The following is a 14511-nucleotide window of genomic DNA, read 5'->3' as shown; positions in this document are numbered from 1 at the left end:
CTTTGAAAATTATTAGTAACATTGACGCCAGAATTACATACTGATGAAAACAGAAAATCATTAGTTGAAATGACAACTCTTGTCCCCTAGGGATCTTCAAAAAAATGTCCTATGATCCTAATTAGTCACTACTTACTTAATCACCATCTAATATGCTTTTAAACTTCTTACACTTTTTTCCCCTCTAAAAATCTTGGTAATTTTTTAAAATGATGGTAAACCAGAAGACAAGTTAAGTATCATAACAAATCAAGTATCACAGACAGGAAGTTAATACTATTTTCCTCTGGTTTAGATTTATTTAAAAATATAATAAATTCTTAGAACAGTGGTAACAATAATGCCTCACTGTTACAAATCTCTGCCAACAGTTTGTTATTGCAAGTCATAGATATGCAATGAAAGACAAATTTTAAGCATTCTGTACACTTCAAAAACACTGACACCTTTATACTTTTTATCATTAAATATATCTATAAATTTTAACGTAATTTAGACTTATAGAATATTTTAATTCTATCATTTTGTTCACTTTTAACTAAAATTCTTCATGAATCTTGATGCTAGTCATAGTCAAAGACTGACATCTCTTCTGCAAATTATTTTTTTTAATTTTTAATAGGATTTGTTGTAAGCCTGCTAGCCCTGGGGTAAAATAAAGTATAATTAATCATTTTCATTTGCATGCAAGAGAAGTTTAATTCACATTACTAAACACACTAAGCATACCTTTAACATGATGAACCAAGGACACAATGTGTTGTATAAATGACTCTGAAGTGCTTTTGCTGGCCTGAGGCAACTTAATGTGGTCAAAGATGGATCGGAATTCTTGCTCCTTCTTGACAGAATGGACAAGAGTACTAGCAAGTAGCCTGTCTTTAGTCAAGGAGGCAGGTCTGAAACATATTGATAACACACACACACAAACAAAATATGCCATTGGTTTGAATGTGAAAACACCACGTTCAGATTACCAACTAACAACCCATAGATTACTTACTGGGCATCAATGTGGAATTACCTGTTAGAATCATCAAGAGGAACAGGTGCCATTTTGAGTTTGACTTCAGGACGATGAGAATCACTGGCTATCATTTTGATCCTAAGTGGGCTCTCCTCTCTGAAGGTAGACTTTTCTCGTGCATCCAGATTCTTGTGTAGAGGGGGACTGTAATCAAAGAGGTCTTTGAGCTTTTCAGATTTTACCTGCTCAGGTGACTGAGTTTCTTTCTTTACTGTTATTCTTTCAGAATTTTTGTCTTCTTCCTTGTGCTTATCTTTTGTAGTGCTAGGCCTTTCCACTACGTATCCAGTCTCTTTAAGTTTATAATTTTTTTCTTCTCTAAATCCATCACTTTCTCTATTGCCTTTCAGTGAAACTTTGGACTTGTACTTGGGTCCTTCCTCCTCAGTATTCCGATGAGATGCAGTAGCAAAATTTTTACCCTGATCTGCGAGGACTGACTTCCTGAACTGTCTATAATCCTCTGTCTCCTCTGTGTCATCCCCTTCTGAATCATTAAACTTTTGTTTTCCAGACTCTTTATCACTGAAGTAATCTAGAGCTTCCTGATCTTCCCATTCTCCCTCTGCCCTCCCTTTCTCTGATCCTTTCTCCTTTGGAGCCTCTTTATCCCTGGTATTACCCCTATCAAGCAGGAATACTCTAGACTCTTCATCTGTGAACCTGTGAATAAGCAAAGAAGAGGACAGTAACTCTGGATTGCATTCATTGTAGATTACTTGCATACTTAAATGTGTTGCCCAATACCACCGGACCAGCAATGAGAGAAAATAATGCTACTAGGAAAGTTTTTTCAAATCTCACTTTAAACAAAATCATTGAAAGTATTATATAAAACATGTACTGACTTTTTAAAATTTACATTAGATATCCAAAAGTTTAAAAATGCATACAGTGATCTCAAAAACCTATTCCATTTCTTCAGTCCACAATCCTGCATTAACAAACCCATATTTCTACAGACATCTTACAATATACAACATTTAAGCTGCAATACATAGCCTATATTTAACTTTTGAGACCAAGAACCAATAATGGATAATACACAAATCTACTAGAATTCTACTTATCATCAACATTTCTATTCCATTAACTTCTTATCTATCATATAAACAAATGGACTTTAATGCAATTAATAAAGGTATATAATACTCTATCTGAATCACAAAATAGTTCATAACTCAGCTCTAGAAAATGATTCTTGGAAATATTAAACGAAAACTAAGTATCAGTCAATAAAAAACATTAATTCTAAGCTAGCATACCATAAATAACATCTTGTTCTATTTCCTCACTTTTTAAGTCAACCAACACTACATTAAGAACCAAATTTATTAGCAATTTTTCACAATGCTTGAAATCAAAATTTAGACAAAGTAATTGTCTAAAGTACAAAGTAAATGTCATCAAAGGTACTGAAAAAAATCAAAATTAAATCATCTTTTCTAAATCAGGCTAAATTTATTAAACAGTGACAACTGAATGTAATACCACCCAATAATGTGCAACCTAAGTGCACCATTTATGAAGGTCATTTTAGTGGTGAAAAGAATAAAAAAAAGCTTTCAATGCACTACCAATTTCTAGTTTTATGGTTCTTAACATATTATTGGTCATGATTTACACTGTTTATTCTTGATTGAAAATGGTTAAAATTAAAAGGAACACTAAAACACTTAGCTTCCAAAGTCCACCATATAAGGAGTACAATCTAGATTTATCTCATCAAGTAAGTACCTAGTTGTGAGTAAAAACAGCCAATGCATATCACAATGCAACTTTTAAAGTCACATAATTCCAAATAAAAGAACTAATATAATCTAAATACCACCTTCCGTTAGTTCTTACCTTTTTAAGAACTTTCCAGTCTTTGCAGTTTCCTGATCTCCTCCATCAGGATAAAACGAGGAACGTCCCCTAGACTCATCTCTTGGAGCATTCTGTGGTGTGATTGTCTTTGCAGGGCTTCTTCGTGAAGGGATATGATGAATTGGACTATTCTGAGAAGGACTGTATCGACTAGATCCATTTCCAACAGAACCAGAGCCAGACCTTTCAGGACTATGCTGAATGGAATGTGAATGCTGAGAGGGGGTATTTTTTGCAGAATGAACTGTACTAAGCATGGGGGCATCCGAGCAAGATGAACTCTGACTAGGTGGTGTAGCAATAGGTGAAGGACTATGGGGTGATCTGGGACTATTATCATAAGCTGAAAGGCCAGGCCAAATATCACCAGATGTGGCTGATTTATTAAAATCATCAATAGATTCAGATGGATCATGTTCAAATGTATCTTTTGTTTCCTCCTGTGATTTACTTTTCAAAGGACTCTCTTCTTGTGGTTCCCCTTCTGCTTTTTTGGTTTGTTTTTCCTGAGACCCTCGCCTTTTAGAGACAGGAGATTTGCTATATGGGGATGAAGAACGAGATGATGATGATCTTGGAGACCTAGAGGATCTATATGACCGGCGAGATCTGCTTCGGGACCTCTGAGAAGAAACGGATCTTCTTTTTGGACTCCTGGAACGTGAACGACCTCGTCTAGGACTCCTAGAATGCCTTCTATTCCAGACAGGTCTATAACCACCTCGATGATATCTACCTCCTCCTCCTTGATAATACCCTCTACCCCTTCCTCTGTACCCATAAGGTCGTCTCATTCCTCTATTATTTCTGTAATCTCGACGATAATCTCTAGAATAAATACGATCTCTACTACGAGATCTTGAATATGTCCTGGAACGAGACCTAGAACTAAAAATAAAGTAAATATCAATGCAAGAAAAAATAAAGTAGTCTTTCCTACCATTCTAAGTATTTCTGGTTGAATATAACATATAAATAATCAAAGTTAAAAATGTATACTTTTTAAAAAAACTCATTTGTACAAAACTTGACTGTTTCTAATTTTAAAAACTTACTTCTATGGTAAATAATGGAAGAATAAATAAAGGCCTTAGGAATGAAGGCACGGAAAACAAGAAGGCTGTCACCTAGAGACAGTGTTAAAAAAATATAATGGCACTGCATCATATATTGTGAATGGGGGGAAAGGTTACACAGTATTATATACAGTGAAATGCCTTTGGCATTCAGCTAAGTTATTTTCAATGGGTGATTTCAACTTTCTATGTTGTGTATTGCTATTTGAAAAAACAACCAGAGTTAATTATTTTAAACAAAAAAGTATTTCTTTGTTAGAATTCAAAAAATCCAGCTGTACACCTACAATCCCAGGTACTTGGGATAATGAGGCAGCAAAGTGCCAAGTTCAAGGTGAGCCTCGGCAACTTGGAAAGACCCTGTCTCAAAAAAATAAAAAGGGTCGGGAGACGTAGCTCAGTGGTAGTATACTGAGCTGGGTTCAATCCCCAATACCACCACCCTCTCCCCAAAAAAATCAAAGATCAGAGTCAGAAATAAAAACTATGCAGGGGCTGGAGGTTGTGCCTAGCACATGTGAGGGCTCAATTCTCAGCACTGCATATAAATAAGTAAAGGTCCATTGCCAACTAAAGAAAATTTTAAGAAACTATGCAGATTGTATACTACCAAGTAATTCTTACATTATCCAACTTATCTCTTAGCATAATGGAAAAATACAATGAAATCCATTATACATTAGAACAATACAAGAATCAGATCTGGAGTTCAATTGGTAGATTCAAATCTAAGCTTTGACATTTACTAGCTTGCAACTTTCTACTGTTCAACTCTAAAAGGGCATTAACAATAGATCCATTCCACAGGATTCTTAGAGAATTAAATATATATGGCACTCAATAAATATTAGCTCTTAATGATTATCATTATTCAAGCAACTAAAACATTAATTCACCTGTATCTCTTCTTTCTAGAGTGTGATCTTGATCTTGATCGAGAACTAGACTGTGATCTAGACTTTGATCTTGAAGAATGTGATCTAGAATTGGAACGACCCATTTCTTTTCTCCTAGTCAAATGAAAGGGTAAAAAAGGTTAAAAATCACAATTTGATTAAATTTTCATACATAATTTACTTACTTTCAGATACAAAATGAATTTTACAGGTCCTCGCTCTTTTCAAAAGGTCAATATTCTTAAATAAAACCTGGTTTTCACCTGCATGGCAAGTACTGTATACTGAAGAAACAAGGGAAATTTTCTATGTACTGCCCCACTTGTCTCAAATCAAAAAGGTAACAGCTACAGAAACTAAAAAGAGCAATATCAGACTGCAGCAACGTTACATGTTATTCCATGCCACAACAAATACCTACCTCTCCTGTAAAAAAAAAAAAAAAAAAAAAAAAAAAAGATATAACCAACTATTACAGATAAGGAACCTGAAACAAAGAAAATGCAAGTGGCTCAATATGGGGGGGGGGGGGGGGACCTATCTAGACTTTGCCATGGTACTTCACATCCTTGAAATGGGCTTAAACTGACCATACCATGTATCCATGTATACAATACAGCCTTGAGTGGTAATAAGAGATAAGTTCCTAATAGAAACAAAGGTCACAAAATCTCTGAAAAGCTGAAGTCATCCATGACTCTGCTTGTTGTCAGTAGTCATGATGACAGAATAAAAAATGGACTTACATGACAAGGCCTAGGGTACTCTAGCTTTCTGGTAAGATGAAAAAGGACAAGATACAGAAATTAAGATTACTGACAAGAGAAATTTACAACTACAAGAAAAAGAAAACTTGCACACTATTCTTTAACTTTTCTAAACATTATATGGTATCAAATGCTAAAATCAGAATTCCCTGGGTATAGAATTAACAGAACTAATTCATATAATCTACTCTTCATAAAACAATCATTGCATGTACATCCCAAATGTCTCATTTTCAACTTTTCAGTGAGTCCTAAGACTATACACAGTCTTAAACTTCTAGGTTTATTTTTGCCATATACAGCTGACCCTTACAACCACGAGGAGGTTAAACACAGTGACCCCCACATAGTCAACCTACATATAACCTCTGATTCCCCAAAAACTTAATAATAAACTGCCATTGGATAGAAGTCTTACAAGTTACAAAACTCAACTGACCATGTTTTGTATGCCATACTGATTATATATGGTACACAACACAAAATTTTCTAGAGAAATAAACTGCTCACAGAGATGGTTATTAGCATCATGACCAGCATTTTAAGTGGATACTCACAGCACTTTTCACAAAAATGGCAAAAGGTGGTTATGAAATTATTACAGCAGTTGATTTTATGCAGTTATGATTAAGTATTGCATCTTTACATTTGTTTACATTTCTCTCAATAGCAAATGAAGTCACGTACTGCCTATGAGTGTTTATAAATTTTAACTTTTTCTAATAGATGTGCATTTTATGTTAGTAAACAATAAAAAACTATTATCTAAATATATTTTATCCATTCATGACATACCTTTTTAGAAATTTTTCCATTAGTCCTAGGCTACATGGCTCGTCTGTAAATTTTTTCAAATTGTCATGAATTTCCCAAAACCATTCATGTAAAGTGGACCCATGAAGTTCAAACCTGTGTTCAAGGGACAACTGTGGAACTACTTCCAAATCTCTACTGACTTATTATCAAAATAAGTCACTGTTTCCATAAAAATCAACTTACACTTCTAATAGAAATTCTCATATATTTAAATCATATCTCCTAGAACCAAGTATTTTTGAATGAACCATTTTATCTAGTCTTTTTGCTCAGTACTATAAAATAGTATTTGGAGATATTAAAATTAGTTGAATTGCAGAAAAAGTAAAGATTATGTCTACATACTTTCTCTTCAAAGAACACAAATGAAAAATTCAAGATTTTAGGTATTTCAAATACAACAGAACTATCCTCTAATAGACAAACTATCACCTTTTTCTTCTACTCTCATCTTCTTCTCAATCCCAAGTAAGCAAGACACACATAAGACACAAGTTAAAATGCACGTTTCAGTGTTCAAAAAGGTAGAATAAGAATTCTACAACTTTTATAAAGGAAATTTAGCATTCACACAGGGAAATCCGATACCCAGCAGAACAAAGACAAATTTGGTTCGGCAAACTGTATTTTATTTTGACAATACAATGAAACTGGTGACAATCACATTTATAATCTCTAAAATAAGAACTCTAAATTATCAGAAATTATTAGGAACTCTAAATTATCAGGACACTTTACTGGCTTTCAAAGTACTGCCTTTCTCAAACTTTATAAATTACATATGTAATTAACATTCAGTGTAATGAAATGTATTTCAAGAAATTGATTTTTCTTCCACTAAGATAATCAGAAAAACTATTTTTAAAAAGCCAGAGCTGCAAATGATTTTGAAGATCCCAACAGCTAGATAAAAATCCATGTTTATTGTATTAATTATTAAGTAAACACTTTTTATTTACTTAGATACAAAGGTTCTGTGCTATGCATATCTACAAACTCTGATGTTTAGCTCTTGAGGTATTTTGTTTTGCTAATGGTACTTTTCAGCAAACAGTTCAGGAATTGTGTAGACTTTTCCAATCCAGAACAAATAAAAAATGTTTTATACAAACAAAATTAAAAAGACTAGGTTAGGAGAATAAACTCTTCAAGGCTTCAGGCCAGGCTAGGGGTGTAGCTCACTTAGGGGTTGTTTGCCTAGTATGCATGAGGCCCTGGGTTCAAACCCCAGCACAGAAACGGGTGGGGGAAAGATTGCAAACCACTCCCATCAGGTACTTCTAAAAGCACAGTATTACACATGGCACTATTAACCATGGATTATTTCTTATGGACCAAAAACTTGGTTAAGGCAAGGACATCACCTTTTCTTTGTTCATTGATACACTCTGTGCTCTAACACAGCTTACAGCAATATAAGCACAATAGGTATTTTGGAAATAACTGTTAAATGAATGCACTCCCCAGAACCTAGAGGGATCTTTGTTTGTCTTTTTAAGCAGCAAGTTTATTTTTAAACATGTGGGTTTTGCTTTGTTTTTAAATAGACACACTTAAAGCTTCAAATAAGTGATTTAAAAAAAAGCACACCTATAAATTTATCAGTCCAAAAAAATTTTGGTTATTTTGGAGTTTTTTTAGTTGTTGTTGTTGTGTGTGTGTATTGGTGTACTGGGGATCAAACCAGGGCCTTGCACACACTAGGCAAGCACTTGACCACTAACTTAAAACTCCGAGCCCCAGAAATTTGGATTGACATAATTCTTTCATGCCTTTGTATAAATATATACCTGGCTAAAGAAGATCAAAACTTCTCAGACTACCTGAATTCAAAGCCAAGCTAAGATACCTCCTTAGTTGTGTGACCTTAGGCAAATTTCTTGAACTGCAGTTAATCATAAAAATGAAGAAAAGTACAGTTCCTACTTCATAAAGGACTAAATGAATTGATACATGTAGCTCATGTAGTACAATGTTTGGTACATAATAAGGAATTAATTTTAATTACCTTAACACCAAAGTAGAGGGGGAAAAAGTTAAGTTATGGAACTCCTCTTGTTTGCATTAGGGAAGATGGGTTAAAACAGCAGGGTCTTTTTGTCTTGCTTTGTTTTTAAATTGCTTTGTATGTTCTGAATCTTTATTAGTAGAAGTTTTTATAGAAGTGGAAGAAGCAAATACACAACCTAGAAGCAGGAGAGATGAAAAGAATCAGCCGGGCATAGTGTTATACTCCCGTAATCCCAGCGACTCAAGATGACAGGAGGATTAAAAGTTTGAGGCCAGACTCAACAACTCACAAGAGGCCCTAAGCAACTTAACAAGACCCTGTCTCAAAATTAAAAAACAAAAAGGGCTGGGGAATGTAGCTCAGTGGTAAAGTGCCCCTGGGTTCAATCCCCAGGATCAAAAACAAAAAACAAAAAACACAACAACGACAACAACAACAAAGAACCATTTTTCTAAAACTATCTTAAAATCTGACTTCATACAAGCCACCAAAAAGGGTGGGGGAAAAAACGCTCCATACTACATAGCTTTTAATCATTCCATCTCAATTACCAGTTCAGCAGTCACATTTTATGAAATAAGTGTAAACTGGAAACAGAAAAATGAACGCTACTTACCTTGGGTTTTAAGCAAGAAGTCAGTATAGTCTTTGAGATACTGTACAGTTCTTCCTGAAGAGATGGTTCTGAGAAATTAAACTCTAAATTCAAATTCCTAGCAAATATAAAAAAAAAAATACATGAGTTATGGTAAACTGAATAATAGTCACTATTAATAATACATACACTGGGTACTGCAATATACTAATAAAGGCGCTTGTGATTTTAAGGAAGGGGAAACTAACTTAGGAAACACTAAATTTTAAACCACAAAAATGTGTAACAACATTTTTGAAAATCACAATGCAGCAGTTTATATAACTGACAGCAACTTAACTTTTAAAATACCTGAATTCTAATTTTAGTAATTTGGCTTAGAAAAAGATATGCTGTCTCCCTACCATAAAATTTCAAAGTAATTAACAATGTCATCTTGGCATATGAAAACATCAGATAATCTGTAGTTAATATTCATAATGTGTACACCATCTAAAATGAATTTAATGCTCTGCTATTTTCTCTTAGCATTTCCTTTCATTTTTATCTAAAACTGATTTTTATCACAATGACTCTAAACTGTATGCTTAAAAGCACTTTCATACATGTACATTCAAGTAATAGTCTGCAATGAAACAAGTATGAACTGAAAGTCCATAATCATCCTAAACTAACCATTACCATGTAAATCAATTTAAATTTGGTTCAAAATGTTAAGCAGCTATCAATACTGGAAAGGTTGGCTTTCTGAGTAACATTCAGTGATTATCAATTATGTGCAATGGATAGTCCAAAAACACTATGGGAGCAAAAATTCAGACCAGAACAAGAGCAGGGCATGGTGGCACATGCCTGTAATTTCAGCCACGTGGGAGGCTGAGTACAAGTGCAAAGCTGGCCTAGGTAACTCAGCAAAACCCTGTTTCAAAATAAAAAAGTTAAAAGATCTAGAGATATAGAAAGCACTCCGGGGTTCAATCCCCAGTACCAAAAAAATCAGGGCTGGGGATATAGCTTAGCAGTAGGGCACCTGGGGATTTAATCCCTGGTACTGGGGGGCAGGCAAGATTGATAAATGCCAGGACTTGAATTAATAAACAAGCTTAAGGGAGAAAAAATATATATATATATTGAAATGAAGATCCATGAATCTTATCAAGTAACAATTTTTTAAATGCAGTAATATCTGAAATACAAAGAGAAATAAGATTAAACTAGTAGAGAATGGTATGCCTGGGGTATGCCAACCTACAATCTACAACCTACAATTGTGCACACGCCTACAATCCCAGCACCCCAAGAGGCTAAGGCAGGAGGACTGCAGGTTCAAAGCCACCCTCAGCAAAAAGCGAGGTGCTAAGCAACTCAGTGAGACACTGTCTCTAAATAAATATAAAAAAGGGCTGGGGATGTGGGGATGTGGCTCAGTGGTCAAGTGCCCCTGAATTCAACCCCCAGTACCCCCCCGCCTCAAAAAAAAAAAAAAAAAGTATGCCTGATATAGCCATGGCCCTACTACTGGGGAGATATGAGATCTGTGGTTCGAGCTAGGACTAAGTAGAAACACAGTAACTAAGGCACTAACATACTGAAATAAAAAAGCAAAACCAAAAAGCCAAGCAGCCTTGAGTAGAGAAATGAAATAAAAGAATTTCTAAAGTTCATTTAAGTTTAATGTTTAAAAATTCAAAACCCCCAAGTGGGCAGAGAAAACAGCTAATCTTCTAAATTAATGTACTGCTAAAAAAAACTTTCTTCTGACTTGAAGTCAGTATCACTGATTTCACTGCTGCTGGTGGTACAAGGATCTTGTTAACTAACAATTCCCTTAAACAATTCCAAAAGGCCAATTTTAACTTATATATCCAGAAGAATCAATTTATTCCGAGTTGTAATGTTTTTGATGTTCCAAGAAAAAACATACTAGAAACAGAAAACAGAGAGGAGGGACTATAGGCTGTTGGACCAGTGGCAATATACTCTTGTTCACAATTCATAAATATACTCAAGTATCCACACCAAGAACTCAAAAGATATAAATGATATGAAATATGGAATACATAGTAGTCAGCATCAAAGACTTATCAGCTCAAGTAGGTTTTTTTGTTTTTTAGTGGTGATGGTGCTGGGGATGGAACCCAGGGCACTGCACAGGCTAGGAAAGTATTTAACTACATCCCCAGTCCTCAACTAAAAATTTTTAGGTGGCAGTCTGTGTACAAAGCACTGTTAGGTATTGAGACATGATTATGTAAGAGATCTCCTGTGCTACAAAAAAACACAAACAGAGGAACAAGATATCAGCAACAAATCATAGTTAAACTAAATAGCTAAATACCAACCACATGCCAAAATCCGTCAAGTAACTTTAAATAAAATCTCATCTAATCCTAATAATTTTGTGAACTAAGTATTAATACCATCTTTCAAATGAAAAGAATTCTAAGTTTTCAGAATACATTGTACTAACTGCCTATTACATAAGAATTTTAAGAAAACTTACATTTCCTACTTTCCTAGAGCATCCAGTGAGGGAAAGACAAACAGGAAAACAAATAATGACAAGCAAATAGTAGGGGAGGAGTCCACAAGGTGACAGGTTAGGAGGAAAACATTTAGTTGAATCCTGGGGCCCTCTTTAAGGAGGCAACATTTAAGTGAAAGACAAATACTGCAAAGATCAAGGGAAGGAAGAACATTCTAGGCAGAAGACGAACACTTCACCATTCTAGACAAAAAGACCAGTACAAATGTTGAGGTACTGTGATCAAGGAGCCGAGGGTACAAGATAAGGTAGAAGTAGGAATGGACCAGATCATATAACATCTATTAGGCCTGGATTTTACTCTTAACTCCAGTAGGGAAATTCCTAGAAGGGTTAATCAATTGTCACATCATCAGAAATATTACATTTTAAGATGGCTGCCACATAAGCTAAGTTGCTGAGGCTGGCCTTGAACTTGGTGATCTTCCTGCCTCAACCTCCTGAGTCACTGGGGATTATAGCTGTGCACCATTGTCTGACATCATCTTAGTCTTTTTTTACTCCAAAGTTCAAGGATGGCCTCAGCAACTTGAGACTCTAGCAACTTAGCAAGACCATCTCAAAAATAAAAACTAAAAGGGCTAGTGATGGAGTTCAGTGGTAAAGCAACCAAGTTCAATCCCCAGTACCAATATATGTGTATACATAAAAATTTAAAGTTTTATATATATATATATATATATTTGAAGATGAAAAAAGGCTTAGTCACAGATTTTTAAGTTTAGTCCAGCTTGTTGCACCTTGTTAAAAGAAAGAGCATGGTGGCGCTAGGGAGATAGCTCAGTTGGTAGAGCACTTGCCTCTCAAGCACAAGACCCAGGGTTCAATCCCCAGCACCGCCAAAAAAAAAAAAAAAAAAAAAAAAAAAGGAAAGAGCAGGGAACTGTGGATCGGAATACCCACATTGTAAACCAGGTTGTGCCACTTCCTGGTCTATATGGTCTTTAGTTTTCTAACTTTTGGGCTTCAATCTAGAAAATGGAGAAATACTGGATCAAGGAAAATTGAAGTGTTTGAAAACTTCAAAATATTATATAAATGTAGGCTAATATTGCTATTACCTTCAAGTCAGTGCACTGCTTGTTTAGTCTTGGGTACAAATTATTAAATGCTTAGGACTCTGAAATAAAAATAATCACTGTTTAAGAAGCTGGATATGAATAAAGAACAAATTCATATTCTTCAATTAGAACATCAACACTGACACTATCCAGAAATCTACTTATTTGTTAAATAACAAACCACTGAAAATTACACACAACAGAATTCAGTAGTATCCCACGAATGATTTCAAAATATTTTCTGGGAACACGCAATCCGAATATCCATGAGAACTGGGAAAAAAAAAAAAACCTTTCTCCATTTCTGCAAGTTCTCACATTACAGTTATTCTAGTAAAGCCTGCTGCCCACATAAGTTGTTTAATAATTCAAGCAGCCAGGCATGATGGCACTTGCCTGTAATTCCAACAATTTGGGTGGCTGAGGCAGGGAGGATCACAAATTTGAGGCCAATCTGGGCAACTTAGCAAGACCTGGTCTCACAATAAAAAACAAAGGACTTGGGATGTAGTTCAGTGATAAAGCATCCCTGGGTTCAATCTCCATAATGCAGATTAATTAATTCAAATATACCTGAGCCTACCAGTGAAAAGTATTTCTTACAAGTCTGTTATCAAGTCCTATAATACTACTGTTCTTGGAAGTCGATAATCAGCTCTAGCTAGTCTCCTCAGACACCATTTATTATCTGATTAAGAGGGACTCCAGTGTTCACAATATAATGGTGAAAGTGTAAAATCCTTAAAAGATGCTACAGATTATCATTAGATAGGCTTTAGATTATCATGAGCTACTTTAGACACATAAGACTTCCCATCAAATTATTTAACCAGTATTTGTTTGGATCAGACGAAACTGTAAATCAACTTGTAGCAGTTTCCTACTTAAGGTTCTTTATAGGCTAAACAGTAGCCTGCCCACCCCATTTAGAGTCAAAATGGAATAAGACATTTGGTTTTGGTTTTGTTCTTAATTTAAAAAAAAAAAAAAAATTAACTGTGTGGCAATAGGATACAAGTCCGAAGTAGCCAACCGTTTTACCCCAGTTTTGGCCACATATACTTGCAACTTTAGTATTAACTTCAATTCTAAAACATCCAACCCACAAACAACCCCCCCCCCGCAAAAGAGGGAGAGAGAAAAGAAAATGCCAGTACTGCTGACTGATCCCGACGAGATGTATCTTAAAAGTGAATCGAATCAACTCATGAGTTTAAAAGGAGGGCAAAGCCCATAAACTGAACTCATCACTCCCACCCCTTTATACTACCAGTTCTACACCAATCCTGGCTGCCTGGCTGCAACTTCTCCGAAAGGACGGAACCGACTGAATCACGGCCGAAAGGTATGGGTTTGCTCGCACTTCTGGAGAAACGTCCCTTCGGCTAGGGTACGGTGGAGTCACTCGGACTGAGACTCGATCCCCGAGGTAGGGAACAGTAACTGGGCACAGTTTACTGGAGCCAAGAGTGCGCGTCTGTCTCAAAACAGAGTGGGATGCCAGAGGGACCGAGAAGATTAACACCGAAGAAACTTCCCAGCAACACCCAGGACCAGAGGCAGAGGCCGGGGTCGGTTAGAAAGAGCGGAACAGGAGCCTAAATCTACGGAGAATAACAAAAAGGAGGCCTAAACCGACTGATAGCCTACGGTGGGTAAAGGAGTTTAAAGACGACGCTCAAAAGGGCCGACTCACCCAGGGCACTTTGCTGCAGGTCACGCTTATTTTGTGAAAGCCAAAAGGCCGGGAAGAAAGGTAGCGCTCCCAGCCAATGAGAGGCGAACACAAGCAGCACCTCACGCGGCTGCACGCGCCATAGGCGGGGAAGCGAGAAACGAGGAAGCGCG

General features: G+C 35.9%; 1 protein-coding gene across 8 annotated transcripts in view; it reads right to left on the bottom strand.

The window, feature by feature from the left end:
- The window catches only part of BCLAF1 (BCL2 associated transcription factor 1), a 31791-nt gene that overhangs the window by 16773 nt on the left and 507 nt on the right, over positions 1–14511 (bottom strand). For 3 of the 8 annotated variants that reach the window (XM_079146208.1, XM_079146213.1, XM_079146215.1), the window contains exons 2-6: positions 9079–9175; positions 4869–4982; positions 2876–3784; positions 1025–1690; positions 730–899 (exon numbers count right to left, since the gene is read on the bottom strand). In XM_079146208.1, coding sequence (XP_079002334.1) covers positions 730–899; positions 1025–1690; positions 2876–3784; positions 4869–4972 — 1849 coding nt within the window. In that variant the 5' untranslated portion in view covers positions 4973–4982; positions 9079–9175. Of the gene's footprint in view, positions 1–729; positions 900–1024; positions 1691–2875; positions 3785–4868; positions 4983–8459; positions 8638–9078; positions 9176–14359; positions 14379–14511 lie in introns of those variants that run through there. The other 5 variants (XM_079146211.1, XM_079146214.1, XM_079146209.1 and 2 more) reach the window with 4 other exon arrangements.

Source organism: Sciurus vulgaris (assembly GCF_902686455.1).
Source record: "Sciurus vulgaris genome assembly, chromosome: 7".
Classification (NCBI taxonomy): Eukaryota; Metazoa; Chordata; class Mammalia; order Rodentia; family Sciuridae; genus Sciurus; species Sciurus vulgaris.
The sequence above is the reverse complement of the archived record's forward strand: the minus strand, read 5'-3'. Positions and strand labels throughout refer to the sequence as shown.